At 43.7% G+C, this 17,724-nt stretch overlaps 1 protein-coding gene across 3 annotated transcripts in view; it reads right to left on the bottom strand.

The window, feature by feature from the left end:
* Positions 1 to 3,670: 3,670 nt before the first annotated feature.
* RDH5 (retinol dehydrogenase 5) overlaps positions 3,671 to 17,724 on the bottom strand; it is a 75,626-nt gene continuing 61,572 nt past the window's right edge. For 2 of the 3 annotated variants that reach the window (XM_056562176.1, XM_056562178.1), the window contains exon 5: positions 8,219 to 9,076. In XM_056562176.1, the coding sequence (XP_056418151.1) occupies positions 8,853 to 9,076 (224 nt within the window). In that variant the 3' untranslated portion in view covers positions 8,219 to 8,852. Of the gene's footprint in view, positions 3,846 to 8,218; positions 9,077 to 17,724 lie in introns of those variants that run through there. The other variant, XM_056562179.1, reaches the window with a different exon arrangement.

Here is a 17,724-nt window from a genome sequence, read left to right on the forward strand (position 1 = left end):
TTTTGCTTTATCGAAATTGCAAAAGCAAGAAGGAAAATTTGTGAAATTATGGTAATTACAGATATGTTCATGATATGCAAATAATAAAAAAATGAGAATATTCAAAATATCTTGGGAGATTTATCAAAACCTGTCTAGAGGAAAAGCTTCGGAGTTGCCAATAGCAACCAATCAGATGGCTTCTTTCATTTTTGAAAAGGCCTGTGAAAAACAAAACCAGCGATCTGATTGGTTGCTATGGGCGACTAGTCAACTTTTCCTCTGGACAGGTTTTGATAAATCTCCATTGTGTTATTTAGTATGAGCCTTGTGCAGAAATACACACATTGGCATGCTATCAATTAGGCTCTTAATGGTTGTCTGAGGAATGTGCTGCCACACTGAATGCACTTGGGCACGCAAATCATCAAGATCTGCTGCTGGCAGCTCCTTTTGCAGTTGCCTACCACTTACATCCCAGATGTGCTCGAAAGGAGAGAAGTCTTAAGACTCTGCAAGCCATAGTAGTAGGTTTAGGCCACATCAGCTGCTCAAAGAAGCACAAACATTTGGCCGGTCATCTTATTGGGAAATGGCTCCTAGGGTACATTCACACGGGTGGGTTTACAGCGAGTTCTGCTGCAAGTTTGAGATGCGGCAAATTTTTTGCCGCAGCTCAAACTCCCAGTGAGAAACTCATTGTAAACCTGCGCCTGTGTGAATGTATCCTAAAAACACTACACTAACTCATAATGAAGGGTAAAACACTACATGTACACCCCCTTACACTGTTTCCCCCCCCCCCCCCCCCCCCCAATAAAAAATGTATTGTACGGCAGTGTTTCCAAAACAGAGCCTCCAGCTGTTGAAAAACAACTCACAGTATTGCTGACAGCCACTAACTGTCAAGGCATGCTGGGAGTTTTGCAACAGCTGGAGACACCCTTTTTGGGAAACACTGCCGTAGGGTATTTTTGTGGCGGATTCAAATACCCTATTTAGTCCTCAAATGCGCATGACGCTCTCTCACTTCAGAGCCCTGTTGTATTTCAAGGAAAGAGTTTAGGGCCACATATGGGGTATCTTCGTACTCGGGAGAAATTGCGTTACAAATTTTGGGGGGCTTTTTCTCCTTTTACCCTTTGTAAAATGTGAAAAACTGGGTCTACAAGAACATACGAGTGTAAAAAATGAAGATTTAGAATTTTCTAATTTACCTTGCTGCTATTCCTGGGAAACACCTAAAGGGTTAACACACTTTCTGAATGTCATTTTGAATATTTGGAGGGGTGCAGTTTTTATAATGGGGTAATTTGTGGGGTATTTCTAATATGAAGACCCCTCAAATCCACTTCGAAACTGAACTGGTCCTTGAAAAATTCTGATTTTGAAAATTTTGTGAAAAATTTTAAAATTGCTGCTGAACTTTGAAACCCTCTGGTGTCTTCCAAAAGTAAAAACAGGTCAACTTTATGATGCCAACATAAAGTAGACATGTTGTATTTGAATCAATATATAATTTATTTGGAATATTCATTTTCTTTACAAGAAGAGTTTCAAAGTTAGAAAAATGCAAAAATTCTTCATTTTCTTGGATTTTTCACCAAGAAAGGATGCAAGTAACAACGAAAATTTACTACTGTGTTTAAAGTAGAATATGTACCGAAAAACAATCTCGGAATCAAAACAATCGGTAAAAGCATCCCAGAGTTATTAATGCTTAAAGTGAGTGGTCAGAATTGCAAAAAAGGCTGTCCTTAAGGGGTTAATAACCTAATTGATGGGATCCTATAGTGTGTGTGTGTGTATATGTATGTGTATTTCTTTGTGTGGTACTCCTACTCGATACTGAATAAAATTGTGATGCTTTGAATATTTTGTTTCCTTTTCCATCATTTGCATATCAGCGATATATATGTCAATCAAGGCATTTCTGTAATGCCACAACTTATGCTTGCAAATTTAATGTTGTTGAGTATATTATTCTTTTATTCCTGTGATCCGCTCCTGAGGTGTCTATTCTTCAGATTCATAGCTTTTGTGGTAAAGAAGGCCTGTTACTGCTGGAGACTGATTTATTTATTTATTTTTTTCTCCTTTCTATAGAAAAGTACCCCCTTGTCGTACTTAGTACTTACCATGCTGGGAAAAAAAAGGTCTTTATTAAAAACAGAGCTTACTTTTACTTCTACAACCTCTACAATGTGCTATTATGAGTTGTTTTCTCTCTGCCTATACGATTCACCCCTGCAGACTGCTCTCCTTTCTTTTTCCATCCTGTGTGAGCTGTCCTCCAGGGTTTCTTTTCCTTCCTGTCTACTATCTGAGCTGGTGTAACCTCTTCCCTGCTGTTAAATAACACTGAGACCAGAGAGTTCATCAAACTCTCATAGATTTACCTAATCTCTGATAAGGTTCTAAATCAGTGGTCTCAAACTGTGGCCCTCCAGATGTTGCAAAACTTCAACTCCCAGCATGCCCGCACAGCCAACGGCTGTCCGGGCATGCTGGGAATTAAAGTTTTGCAACATCTGGAGGGCCACAGTTTAAGATCACTGTTCTAAATGGTAGAAAAACTATAATGAAGTCTATTTAGTTGCTTAATTTTGCATTTAGGAAACCAATGAAAAGTTGCATAGCTTTTAAATACTTTTTATCCTGCGCCGCCCCCCCCCCCTTTTCTTAAGAATAAATACATTTAATCATTTTAAAGGGGTACTCCACTGGCCAGCATTCGTAAAATTTAGTTCCGAATGCTGTGTGCGCACTGCGGGGGTCGGCCATGCCCCCCTAGTGATGTCATGCCCCCCTAGTGATGTCATGCCCCCCTAGTGATGTCACGCCCCCTCAATGCAAGTCTATGGGAGGGGGCATGACGGCCGCCACACCGCCTTCCATAGACTTGCATTGAGGGGGGGGGCGAGATGTCACGAGGGGTGTGGTCGAACACCGCAACACTCACACAGCGCTCGGAACTAAATGTTCCGAATGCTGGCCAGTGGAGTACCCCTTTTAATCTACCCTCATAACTGAGATGCTTTATGACCAGAGGCTTAGCTTTTAGCTTCTGGGCCCCGATGCAAAATCTGCAACAGGGACCCATATGCCAAGTATGATACTGGTCTCTTATGGGGCAGATGTGCTTTGGGGCCCCCTTAGTCTCCAGGGCCCCGGTGCGACTGCTACCTCTATAGCCAGCCCCTGTTTATGACCTTTTTATCATTTAGTTGCTCATTTATGTACTGCAGCATCCTTTCTATGATCCTATGCCCACAACTGAACTATCATACTGCAGGCGAGGCTGCACTTGCAGTAGTCTCTTTCACAGCCTGTTTAGTAGCAATCATGATGAACACTATAACAATAATACATATAACTTCACACAATTTTATTGTTAGAATCAAAAGCTTGGATAAAGAGATAAAAAAAATATACAGGGGGCGCTTCCTGATGAGGTGTATCCACTGGTGTGTACCCTTCACCACACCCAGGTGATATACCAACCTTTTTTTTTTTTTTTGGAAGCTGCACCGAAGTTAGCAGCAAGTGGTGTAGGTAAAGGTGAATACGTAGTTGGCTGCTGCCCTCTTACCGGTATCTGACACCAGTAGTAGTGACCGATGGAGATAGGCGAAAGGAGTAAAAGAAACCGGTTTAGTGGAGGCACTGCACAACTGAAGCCATGAAGAGAAGACTCGAGCAGCAAAGGACAAAATAGTTTTTATTGATGGAATTTGGAACAACGCATTTCGGCATACCCTAATGCCTTCCTCGGGTCCACTTCTGGTTCCCAGGAGTTGATAATGCTCAGTCCTGGGTCACTGGTTGTGGATGTCTTGTATCTTACTGTGCTGCCGCTGTCTGTACTACATTGTTAGAATCAGACATAAATTAATGTAAAAAGAATCTAAGAAAAATCAATAATGTCATAGTGATTTATATTTCGGTATGTCGTGACCTTGTGTGAGATTGTTTGCGTATAAAGTGTCTGACAACAATGTTCAAAGTGGTTTTCCAGAATTTTTTTTTTTTTTTTTTAAGAAAACCGCACCATACCTATCCACAGGTTGTATGTGGTATTGCAGCTCAGTCCCATTCATTCCAGTTCACCAGAGCCAAAATACCACACACCCTATGAACAAATGTTTTTCTATTGCAAAAAAGCAGCCATATTTTTTTTTACATGTTGTACTTTACTGTGAAGCTTAGCTTGCTCTTTTCTGCCGTTAAACTACACTGATCAGTGATACCATTAAACCACAGATGACAGATAAACATTGATTATCTTATGACTATGGCATAAAGGGGGGGGGGGGTATATTGGGCAGTAAGTGGTCAGTTCTTGAAATTCATAGAAGCAGGAGAAATGGGCAAGCGTAAGGGTACGTGTGACTTTTAGGCTAGGTTCAAACCCCGTTTCTGCAATAGAGTTCCTGTATACGTTTTCAATTTGAAAACCGTACGGAACTATATTGAAAACCGTATGCCAAAAGATGCATCCAGTTGTGTCCGTTTTGCATCCTGTACGGTTTTGTCAGGTTTTTTTATTTTTATTTTTTCCCCCGTACCCAAAACTGTAGCCTACCACGATTTTTGGTCCAGGAGAAAAACCGTACTGAAACATAAACATTTTTTTTTTTGAAACATGGGAGTCAATAGGAACTGTACAGAACCATATGGCTTTCACTATATGGTTTTTGACTTTGCACAGTTTTTTTTTTCTTGGAAGTTCAATCAAACAAGTAAAACTTTATTCATAATGGAGTGAAAAGTTAAAAACGTATAAATTTTTTTCCCCCTTAAAAACAGATGTAACTGGATATCATTTTTTTAAAACCTTATACGGGTTAAAATTTGCACACATGTTTTGAGGAATCCGTTTTATATCAAAAACTGATACGGGAACTGTATTGCAAAAACGTGATGTGAACCTAGCCTTACAATTGTTACATTGTGCTAGCTAGAGGACTGAGACAGAGCATTTTCAAAATGACGGATCTTGTCACCTGTTCCTGGTATGTAGTGGTTAGTATCGATCAAAAATGGTCTAAGGAAGGAAGACTGTTTTGTCTTGGTCATGACATGTGAGGAGCGAAGGCTGTGCCATCTGGTTCTATTCCACAGAAAACGTTGAGACACACAGCTTTCTGCATGGATTGGTCATAGTGCTCATGTTTATTCCTGACTGACACCAACATTTCCTACAATTAGCACTTGAGCTTTAGACCTGGACAAGGAAATGGCCTGGTCTGATAATTCATGTTTTCCTTTATATGTGTGCCTAACTTACCCTGGAAAGAGATGGCATCGGGATGCTCTATGGGAATCGAGCAACATGGATCATCCATTACAATCACGCTCCCCTTTTCCTGAATTTTTTTTTTTTGTAAGCAGTGACGTTGATTTAGCCTTGTGTAGCAGTGAATTCCTTCCGGTCTCTGTGTTGACACATCACATCTCAAAAGCCTGATCAAAAATAGCACAGTCATATGTTGCATCACTTTGTCTCTTCTGTAGCCTTATTGAGCAATTTTTCTCCACATGACAAAGAGACATCTGAAACATAGAACTGGGCTCCTAGATGGCTTAGCCAATGAATTGAGACCTACAGCCAGTCCCCTCCATCACATCACGGGTCCCGTCATGTGCTTACACACAACACGTCACAGCTTACAAAATAACTCATTAGACTCATTATCTAAGTGTGTGGTTACATTTTTATTATATTTTATGACATTTTTATTATCATTTTTTATCTATTATAAGTTGTTCGGTGTCCCTGTTGACCCACAAGGTGAGTCACAGGACACCGCATAATACAATATTATAATTTTATTTTATTAATAACATTTGATTCAATATTCATGACCCAGAGCCCCAATTTCTTCTTTTACATTGCCTTTTGACAGACATTGCCTTTTTACATTGCCTTTTGACAGACAATGTATAGTTGTCAGTTTGGTAGCTCTGGTCTGTTGGTTACTAGTCTGACAAGAACTTCGCCAACAAACTTTTTTACACAACACATCACAGCTTACAAAATAAAACTTCAGAACTTGCATGGCTGCAATGGTCGATCCATGCAGTTTGGAAATTAAAGTACCGTATATACTCGAGTATAAGCCGACCCGAGTATAAGCCGAGACCCCTAATTTCAACCCAAAATCCCAGGAAAAGTTATTGACTCGAGTATAAGCCTAGGGTGGGAAATACCTCATCCCCCCCTGTCATCATCCAGACCCGTCATTAACATCCTCATCATCATCCCCTTGTCATCATCCCACACATCCCCCCTTCATCATCCTCTTATCATCCCACACATCCCCCCTTCATCATCCTCTTATCATCCCACACATCCCCCCTTCATCATCCCCTTATCATCCCACACATCCCCCCTTCATCATCCCCTTGTCATCATCCCACACATCCCCCCTTCATCATCCCCTTATCATCCCGCACATCCCCCCTTCATCATCCCCTTGTCATCATCCCACACATCCCCCCTTCATCATCCCCTTATCATCCCACACCCCCCCCTTCATCATCCCCACACCCCCCCTTCATCATCCTCTTCTCATCATTCGCCCTCAGTGGTCTTCAACCTGCGGACCTCCAGAGGTTTCAAAACTACAACTCCCAGCAAGCCCGGGCAGCCATCGGCTGTCCGGGCTTGTTGGGAGTTGTAGTTTTGAAACCTCCGGAGGTCCGCAGGTTGAAGACCACTGCGGCCTTCAACATCATCCAGCCCCCTCTCACCCCCTTTAGTTCTGAGTACTCACCTCCGCTCGGCGCTGGTCCGGTCCTGCAGGGCTGTCCGGTGAGGAGGTGGTCCGGGCTGCTATCTTCACCGGGGGCGCCTCTTCTCCGCGCTTCCGGCCCGGAATAGAGGCGTTGCCTTGACAATGACGCAGAATTACGTTGGCAATGAACGCACCTCTGCGTCGTTGTCACGGCAACGTGACTATTCTGAGGCCGGGCCCGAAGCGCTTAGAAGAGGCCTCCCCGGTGAAGATAGCAGCCCGGAACACTATCCCACCGGACCACCTCCTCACCGGACAGTCCTGCAGGACCGGACCAGAGCCGAGCGGAGGTGAGTACTCAGAACTAAAGGGGGTGAGAGGGGGCTGGATGATGTTGAAGGCCGCAGTGGTCTTCAACCTGCGGACCTCCGGAGGTTTCAAAACTACAACTCCCAGCAAGCCCGGACAGCCGATGGCTGCCCGGGCTTGCTGGGAGTTGTAGTTTTGAAACCTCTGGAAGTCCGCAGGTTGAAGACCACTGCGGGTGGGGGAGTTCACTCGAGTATAAGCCGAGGGGGGTGTTTTCAGCACGAAAAATCGTGCTGAAAAACTCGGCCTATACTCGAGTATATACGGTATGTCCATAAGTTGCTTTATTTTTTTTTGACAACAATAAACATTTTAAGCCACCGGACAATCTCTTTAAAGGATCTGCTGCTAAGGTCCTGGTAGCAGATATTACAGGAAAGAGACCTACACAATGCTAGGAAAGTGGTTTTAAAGGGGTTCTCCGTGCTTAGACATCTTATCCCCTATCCAAAGGATAGGGGATAAGATGCCTGATCGCGGGAGTCCCCTCCTGTGGGCTTGCATTGAGGGGCGGAGCGTGACGTCACACGCCGCCGGCCTTGTGGTCGTCCGTAATCAGACCCGGAGTGAACACTCTCTGGGGACTGATTACAAACGGGGTGCCGCTTGCAAGATCACGGGGGTCCCCAGCAGTGGGACTCCCGCGATCAGGCATCTTATCCCCCTATCCTTTGGATAGGGGATAAGATGTCTAAGCACCGGAGAACCCCTTTAATGTTATAGCTGTTCATTGTGTATATTTTTAGCAAGTTCAGAAAACCTTAAAAAAAAAGAACATTTGTCATCATATGTGGCTACTTCTAAAGTAGGGAAATGGAAATAAGTGCTCCATAGAACAGTATTGTTAGGACCCAAGGTGTGGGTTTAGTATATAAATTGGTTGCTCACCCTGGGTGGTTGTGTAAGCACATATACAACAATGGAAAAGGTATATAAGGTAGGTCGTCTGCTGCCTTCCGGAGCATATACGGCAATTTGATATTTGGCTTCAATTGAATCCGGCTCATGGCGTTGATCGACCAGACAGGTAGATAGACTAAAACAGGTTTACTGCCCAGAATGCAACGCGTTTCGCTGCGCATGCGCAGCGAACCCCGTTTCATTCTGGTCAATAAACCTGTTTTAGTCTATCTACCTGTCTGGTCGATCAGCGCCGTGAGTGGGGTTCCCTTGAAGCCAAATATCAAATTACTTCTAAAGTAGATCTAGTTTATAGGTCTAGAGAAGCCGAGGCTCAGAAATGCATTATCACATTAGTTTCTGTAATCCTCCCATTAGTTTCTAGAACAGTGTTTCCCAAGCAGTGTGCCTCCAGCTGTTGCAAAACTACAACTCCCAGCATGCTGGGAGTTGTAGTTTTGCAACAGCTGGAGGCACCCTGGTTGGGAATTATTGGTCTGGAAGGAGGATGTGAGTTTTGCCTACCACTACATAGACGACGTGTCATATGGATCAATAACAGCAGCTTATTTCTCACTTGTCATCCAGAACTGATCCTATCAAAAGCGTCCACTGATTTAGCCAGGGAGTCAGCCGCTTACTACTATTCATCTAACAGCATGATTTCACAGTCTCACATTGTGCAATGCATGAAGAACAGATGTGAGGATATGAACATACAGAAAATATACTGCTCTGTCATAAATAAGAAGCGTAGAGCCACTTAATGGTCACATTCCATACAAAACAATCTTTGTCCCTGTCTGGATATGAACACTTCACCTTTCGAAGAGCCAGAGTTGCAGCATTTACCAAGAATGTATCTTAGGAGACTCTCTGTTCTGGTTTAGGTAGAACAAAGCCAAGGACAGCATCTACGATGAAGGCTGGCATGTAAGACACTGGTAGCCACAACAGCTTGGCATCCCATCCTGGACTGTATCTTGTGCGGGGGTATGCAGCTTCTAAGGCATGCTCAATGCACTTTGGTACTTTGGAGATATCGGTATCACAGATGAAATTCATGATCAGCCTTTGAATTTTCATATCTAGGAAAACCAAGAACAAAATATCTGTAGTAATGTGTCAATGTTTATAGATATTATCAAAGAGTCCTTTAACTGGAAGTTTAAAACCAATAAAATCATCTGCCAAATTTATGTTCATGTGATTGAAGTCAATTGGGTTAACTCTGATGACATGGAAGGAAGGCACAACATTGTGTTAAGCCTCATTTGTAAATACAATAAATGGGATTTTCCAATAATCCAAAACATCACAAGCTGAAAATGCTGCAATTTAACCACTCAATCTGTACCTTATGGACATGGCCATACTAGCGCTCCTAAAAATAAACAGGGCCATACTAGACCTCTATATGTCTCCGATTTCAAACATAAGCGCACTCATTTTTAATCTGATGAAATCCAATAGAATGAAATTGTACCACGTTCTACCTGTTATAGCAGTGCTTTTCAAACAGGGTGCCGCAACACTTTAATGTGTCAACACCAGTCCCCAGGTTTGTTGCTTGGCCGTCCAGCCCCACAGCAGCATGCACCACTGGTCACTGTTATTAAGTGGGCACGGTCCTGCTGCTGGTCTTGAAAAGGCAGCCGGCGTCACGGCCACTTTAAATCATTGAGCTGTGGTGGCTGCCGGGCTGACAAGTGATACCCCAGACATTGCACCGAGGAAACTGTGCATAAGGATGTCGCTCGTCAGACCCGCCGAGACGCCACCTGGGGCGGGGGGACCCCACTTAGGTAGATTGAGAGGGAGTAATGATGTGGCACTTGGGGTGGTCATGAAGGGGGATAAAATGACGGAATGATCAAGGGGGGAGTAATGATGTAGCACTTGGGGTGGTCATGAGGGGGGGAGGAAATGGCACAGGTGAGATAAAGGGGAGGTGATTAAATAGCACAGGGGTAGCAGTGACATTTGTAATGCTTACACTGGAAACTGGTACCACATTGTGGGATATAGGACGCATAACGTGACACGTTCAATTGGCGGTACCGCGAGGGGTGTGTCACCAAAATGAAAAGTTTGGAAAGCTCTGTGTTATAGGAAAGAAAACATTTACAATGTGGTGTCTTATGATGGGACCAGTACTAATGCACACAGCTCTGTGATATGCATGATAACTAAAATTTTAAGGTACAGGCTCATTTTCTGTGCTAGCGAAGGATCATTAATATTCACTTTGCTATGACCATGCATGACTCTGGATCTCTGGGATTTTACACTGTCTGCTATTTTACTGGCACGTGCCTTTTTTGCTGCATACTTTGTATGCAGATTGTGAATAAAACCTAATGTACTTTAATGAACATTAAAGGGGTAGTCCTGGGAGCTAAACCCTATCCACAGCAATTTACTCATCCTCAGAGTGGAGCGGCCCCTACTTTCCGAGACGAGCAGGAGTGATGACCTGCTCAGCCAATCACCAGCTGAGATAGGACCCCATGTCCAGTGATTGGCTAAGCGAACCATCATTTCCTCCAATCTTGGAAAGTGGGGGGCGCTCCACTCCAAGAATGTGTAAGTTGCTGAACCCTGTACAGGAGATCGCAGGGGGTTCCATTGGTTGGACCCCCCACATTACATAGTGAATAGGAGAGAAGTTTAGTTTTCTGGACTACCCCTTTAAGGCCATATTTACACCTTGTGTTTGTTTCATTGTCTTGTTTTTTTGCCAAATTTTTCCAAAGTGGGGGTAAAACCAAAATGTCGTTGTTACATTTTCAAAAACCATAGCAAAAAAATGCTAAATTATTGATAAACAAATCCAAACAACCTGAAATGTGAACACAGCTTAACCCCTTAAGGACTCAGGGTTTTTCCGTTTTTGCACTTTCGTTTTTTCCTCCTTACCTTTTAAAAATCATAACCCTTTCAATTTTCCACCTAAAAATCCATATTATGGCTTATTTTTTGCGTCGCCAATTCTACTTTGCAGTAACATTAGTCATTTTACCCAAAAATGCACGGCGAAACGTAAAAAAATTCATTGTGCGACAAAATCGAAGAAAAAACGCCATTTTGTAACTTTTGGGGGCTTCCGTTTCTACGCAGTGCATATTTCGGTAAAATATTACACCTTATCATTATTCTGTTGGTCCATACGGTTAACATGATACCCTACTTATATAGGTTTGATTTTGTCGCACTTCTAGAAGAAATCATAACTACATGCAGGAAAATGTATATGTTTAAAAATGTCATCTTCTGACCCCTATAACTTTTTTATTTTTCCACATACAGGGCGGTATGAGGACTCATTTTTTGCACCGTGATCTGAAGTTTTTATTGGTATGATTTTTGTTTTGATCGGACTTTTTGATCACTTTTTATACATTTTTAATGGTATAAATAGTGACCAAAAATGCGCTCTTTTGGACTTTGGAATTTTTTTGCGTGTACGCCATTGACCGTGTGGTTTAATTAATTATATATTTTTATAGTTCGGACATTTACGCACGCGGTGATACTATTTACTGTTTATTTATTTATTTTTTACACTGTTTTATTTTTTTTATGGAAAAAGGGGGGTGATTCAAACTTTTATTAGGGAAGCGGTTAAATGACCTTTATTAACACTTTTTTTTAACTTTTTTTTTGCAGTGTTATAGGTCCCATAGGGACCTATAACACTGCACACATTGATCTTTTACACAGATCACAGGCGTGTATTAACACGCCTGTGATCAGTGTTATCGACGCTTGACTGCTCCTGCCTGGATCTCAGGCACGGAGCAGTCATTCGCCGATCGGACACCGAGGAGGCAGGTAAGGGCCCTCCCGGTGTCCTGCAAGCTGTTCGGGACACCGCGATTTCACCGCGGCGGTCCCGAACAGCCCGACTGAGCAGCCGGGTCACTTTCACTTTCACTTTAGAAGCGGCGGTCAGCTTTGACCGCCGCTTCTAAAGGGTTAATACCGCACATCGCCGCGATCGTCTGTGTGGTATTAGCCGCGGGTCCCGGCCGTTGATGAGCGCCGGGACCGACGCGATATGATGCGGGATCGCGGCGCAATCCTGCTTTATATCGCGGGAGCCGGCGCAGTACGTAAATATACTGCGTCCTGCGTAGTTAAGGGGTTAAAGGGAACCTGTCAGCTCTATTCAGCTGCTAAGAATTACAGACACTGGCCCTCATTTACTTAGAAAATCGGGTTGAAAGTCTATCTTGCTTTCTTACCCGACTGCTTTTTTCCCCTGGTATTTATTATTATTATGTCGCATCCTGTTTGTCGCATGTGGGTTTTGTTGGTTTTGGTTTCCAACTCCTCTGAGTTGTCGGGAAAAAATCCACAACAATTCAACAAATTCGGGTTGGAAACCTTTATAAATACGTGGGAAGGCTCAAAAATGTCGGGTTACGCCCCTTTTTCGGGTTTGGGAGAATCCACATCGGATCCGTCGGGAAAAAATGTTGCATCGTGTTGCAGACTGGCGCACGATGTCTGCGACATGTCGCAGACAAAGATGCGCCAAAAGAACCCAACAAAACAAGTCGGGGTTAGAATAGTAAATGAGGGCCATTGTTGGTTAGAATATAAAAGCAAACCTTTCCTGGAGCTGATGGTGGTTGCCATAATAATCTTTTTATGTTTCAGCCAAGTGTCAAGGAGGCAGAGCGAAGCTGCACAAGGGCCCTCACTTTCCACCCACTCCTTGACTGACATACATCAGTCAAGGAATGTGACGAATGAGAATTCAGGGCTGCGAGTAATGAGTAGTGTTGAGCGGCATAGGCCATATTCGAATTCGCGATATTTAGTGAATATATGGACGAATATTCATCATATATTCGCTATATTCGTAATATTCACGTTTTATTTTCGCACATCCGAAAATTTGCGTATGCGAAAATTAGCATAAGTGTAAATTCGCATATGCGAAAATTAGCATATTCAAATTTTCGCATATGCGAACATTCGCACGCCAGTCTCACACAGTAGTATTAGAGCCTTCTTTACACCACACAAGCTGGAAGCAGAGAGGGATGATCACTGTGATGTGTACTGTGAAAAAAAAAAAAATGAATATTTAATTACGAATATATTGCATATATTGAATAATTACGAATATATAGTGCTATATTCGCGAATATTCGCGAATAAAATTTGCATTACGAATATTCGCGAGCAACACTAGTAATGAGTGTGAGAGATGAGGCACAATATTGGGGTGACAAAACTACTCTGCTTTACTCTACTATCCCCATGTACACAATATTATTTACTGCACTGAACTCTGCTCTACTCTATTACAACCAGAGGGCACAGTGTTTGACAGGATTATATTCAAAGGGTAAAGTGTCTAACTGGGATAACTTCAGGGGGCACAGTATCTGGCAGGGTTATAGAAATTATTGCCTTCGTATAAAGGATGAGGATCTGCTGACAAAGTGAGGAGCCAATGATGTTGGCTGAGAGAAGATGTAGCTTAATGAAGTTATGGCGGTCTAGACCATTAAGGCTACAGAGAAGACATCACCTGTGAGGAGCTTATATCATTGTCTATTATACCTTACTGTGTCCCATCAGAGCTGTAGTCACTTCTAAATTCTGCAGTGAGGATAGGTGAAACAACAACTCCCAGCATACTCTTACCACTGCTTAGATCATACTGGGAGGGGTAGTTTCACGTAGTATAAACTTCATAAGCACTTTTCCCTTACTTATAGATATATTTGATTGTTATAGTCAAAATTATTTTCCGCGAATCCCACTCCTTGTTTATTATATGTGTTATTTTCAGTGATGATCCTGGTATATAGTGGGGGTTTCCATGTGATTCTACCATAGCGAGGGGGACGTGGTCTTTAATTAACAAAGCCCCATTCAGGCGATAGGGTTAATTCTATTGCTACAATACAATGACTGTATGAACTTGATTTTACCACCTTTAGTGAGGATTCTATGATATAAAGTTATAATTCTGTTACGCAGCCAGTCTGCACTTTGGCACGTTCTCTTTAGTTGTAGATGGATAAACTCTGTGGACGACACAAAAGGATTGATGATCCTTGAAAGGTGCTTTTGCAAAAGAACCTCCGCAAGTATCCTGTGAAAAAAATGACTTACCAACAACAATGTCAGTCTGCACTAGCATACCTGCCCTAAATACAAATTGAAATGTCTTGTTACATAGAAGGGTTCTAGAATCCACCGGGATTCCTGAGTGCTGCCGTTAGATATGGATAATAACTTATACTAGACTGCTAGACAGTGATAATCATCATTCATACAGCATAAAGGATTTAAATTCCTATAAAATGTTGCAAGTATACATATGAGACTGTGCTGTGTTTTGATCTGAAGCGCTGTAAAGATTTGACATTGTCGGCTGAGCTCCGTGGTTTTCTCTTTTTCTATCCTTTTAGTTTGCTTTGAGCTCAGGTAGTTATTTGAAATTAATGTGTCAGCAAAAGGTGAAATTACAAAGTATAAGAATGTGAGTGAAAATGACAAAGGCATAAATTGGAATGGCTAAATGATTAGCTAACAGCATCTCCAAAATGGCGGGTCCTGTGGGGTGTTCCTGGCGTGGTTAGTACCTACTAAGTGGTGTAGTGGTGACAGGGTAATGGGTGTTCAAAATGTATCATCGTGTGGGGGAGGGAGTGCAACCTAGCATGTCTTGGCCAACTCACAGAAGAGCTACTGTAGAAAAAAAATCAGAAAAATCTAACACTGGCTATGATAGAAAGTAGTCAGAACACAGAGGATAGAGGCTGGTCAGAATGCCCACGTAGATCCCTGTCCTCCACCTAAAGTGTGTTCAATGGACATGTGAGCATCAGAACTGGGCCATGGGGTAGGTAGCCTGGTCTGATAAATCACATTTTTGTGGACAGCAGGGTGCCTGACTGCATCACTTACCTGGGGAAACAATACAATTTGGATACAAAAACATGTACCACCTCGCCACTTACAAGACCTAAAGGAATCGACCAAGATTAGAGAAACATAGCTGATTTCTTCTAGAAACAGCACCTCTCTTGTCCCCAGTTTTTGTGTGGTTTTGCAGTATAGAGTTGAAATACCAAATACAACCTGAGGACAAGGACAGTGTTTTGAAGAATTCAGTTATGTTTTCCTAACCCTGGATAACCCCTTTAACGCATCTTTTAATAACTTCTTGGGACTAGATACAACAAGAAATTTTTAAAGGCCTTGCGGAGCCCATGCCTCAATGAGACCTATATAATATTAGGTTTAGTGGGTTTATTATTTATTATGGTTTTATTAATGTGTGATAGCCTGGGGAAGTAGGGTATATGGGGTTGAGCTGTGCGGTGACTAAAGGGTGTCTGGTTAACCCTTTCTATTCATGATGCCAGGGTGAGGGCTCCTCTGTAATGCTTGTCCTACCGCCACCCTTCCCAAAAGCGATAGGGAGGTATAGAATAATTGAATGTCCACAACTGGAGAGTTTTGCTGAAAACAGTTGGAACTTTACTGAAAATTTTATGCAAGCTTCATAATCGGAACAGTCTCTATACATGCAAAGTCTCTGAGAGATTGACAAAGGCTGGGACCTTAAGTGTTTTAGAGTCCTTAGACTGATATGCGCTGTTCCACTGGATTTAGGGGATTTAGTTTCGGTCCAGTAGTCACGCTAGGACAAATGGTTTGTGCTGGTTGTTTCGGCCCCACCTCCTCATTGGGAGTGGTCCGCAGCACTGTCGTTGGTACCTGGTGGGCAGGCCAAACCTCAGCGCCAGGAGTAGGCCTAGGTACAGTGGTTGGTGCCCACAGTTGAGGCCAAACCTCCTGGGTAGGAGTAGGCCTGGGCACTTTGCAGGAATCAGACAGAAGTGGCTGCTGCTGTAGAAATTCCTCCTCGGACTTGTAGGTGGAGGCATCAGGAGCAGGCCATTTCGGCCTCAGCTGGAAGGGGTCCGCCTCCCAATCGGTAGATGGAAAATACTTGAAAGGAAGCTGGGTCTGAGCTGCTGGACTGGTGACTGCGGCTGCCCACTCTCCTCGCAGGCCCTGGACGGGTGTGTATTCCACTATCTCACCCACCTCCAGGGAATGGAACTTTTTGTTGATATATGGTCTTTGTACAGCTCGCCGGTTTACGAGGATGATATAGCCATTGTGGCAATCAATGAGGGTACCGTAACCTCTGACCTTGTCGAACTTGGCCACTGTTGCTCTGCGATGTTCCAAGGGCTTCTCCCCTTCTCGGTGATGATCCCACATGCGGATGAAGAGTGCCTCCATTTCTTTGGTGTTTTCTTGATAGCGGATTTTCTCCTCATGAGGCAGATGAACATGCTTGGGGGCATAAAGTTCTCTGTGTCGGGCCTTTTAGCTTTTCCATCAAGTTTGCTATTTCGGCCTCCTGACGGTCCCTTTCCCTCTGTGCCATAGGGACCGGTGGAAGGGGCTTCCCAGGCAGGAGTTGGAGAACATCATGCATGTACTGGATCAATTCAGGTTCATCCCCAAAGATCCATTTAGGCAAGTTTGGCGAGCGTGTTTGTGCACTCGGCAAAGCAGACAGGGGTCTTTCTGGCTCAGGGCTGGTGGAGGAAGAGTAGGCAGCTTCTGGTGGGGTACTTACAGAAGACTCCTCCGTCGGGATCTCAGCCCACGAACCCCATGTCCAGTGGTGAAGATGTTCCAGGTGTCCCAACGATTTCTCCTGGAGGTGTATCAGGCCAGTCGTCGTCATCATCAGGCAGTGGGGGAAGATTGCAGGCCCCCTCTTCATCCAATGACAACCGCTGCAGACGGTCGGCAAACTCGTGGAATAGTTGGGCTGCGACCGCCGCAACTTTCCTATGCTCCGGCACCATCTTTGTGCTCACACCAAGTGGAATGCTGCTCTCCGCCATGTCTGTACTCTCCATCTCTTCCTTGTGCAGACTGAAGAGGTCGCTGTGCAGGGCTCCTTTTATAATGGGCTTCTCCAAAATGGCTGCCGGCCGGAAGGACGTCATCGGTGCAGCCCCGACTTCCGGTTCCCCCGGAAACAACAGCAGTGAATTTAAGTTCCCTTTTGGCTGCGACACATTTACTTGGCAGCCACGCCCAGGGGCGGGTCGTGGCACAGCACGGGCTTTCTTTGTGCGCTTTTCCGGCAGCAGGTTAACTCTTGCATCGCTGACCGAACCAGAGAATCATAGCATACATTCACTTCTCACTTTACACATTTCTGCAGCAAATAAATTTTCGCCTCCCCCTTACTTTTCGCGTGTGCTCTCTGCACGCGGCACCATACACAGGATTCCGTACACATGGTGCTTCGTAACACATCAATACAGTCTTTTACATAGGGGGAGTACACTTTAATTGGTGGCAACAGCTGTAGGCACACACCCGTATCCTGTTTGTAGGACACCAAAAAGCTATGTGATAGCCTGGGGAAGTAGGGTATATGGGGTGGAGCTGTGCAGCGACTAAAGGATGTCTGTTTAACCCTTTCTATTCGTGACGCCAGGGTGGGGGCTCCTCTGTAATGCTTGTCCTACCACCACCCTTCCCAAAAGCGATAGGGAGGTGTAGAATAATTGAATATCCACAACCGGAGAGTTTTGCTGAAAACAGTTGGAACTTTACTGAGGATTTTATGCAAGCTTCATAACTGGAACAGTCTCTATACATGCAAAGTCCCTCAGAGATTGGCAAAGGTTGGGACCTTAAGCGTTTTAGAGTCCGTAGACTGATA

The sequence above is a fragment of the Hyla sarda genome, chromosome 2 (assembly GCF_029499605.1).
Source record: "Hyla sarda isolate aHylSar1 chromosome 2, aHylSar1.hap1, whole genome shotgun sequence".
Taxonomy (NCBI): domain Eukaryota; kingdom Metazoa; phylum Chordata; class Amphibia; order Anura; family Hylidae; genus Hyla; species Hyla sarda.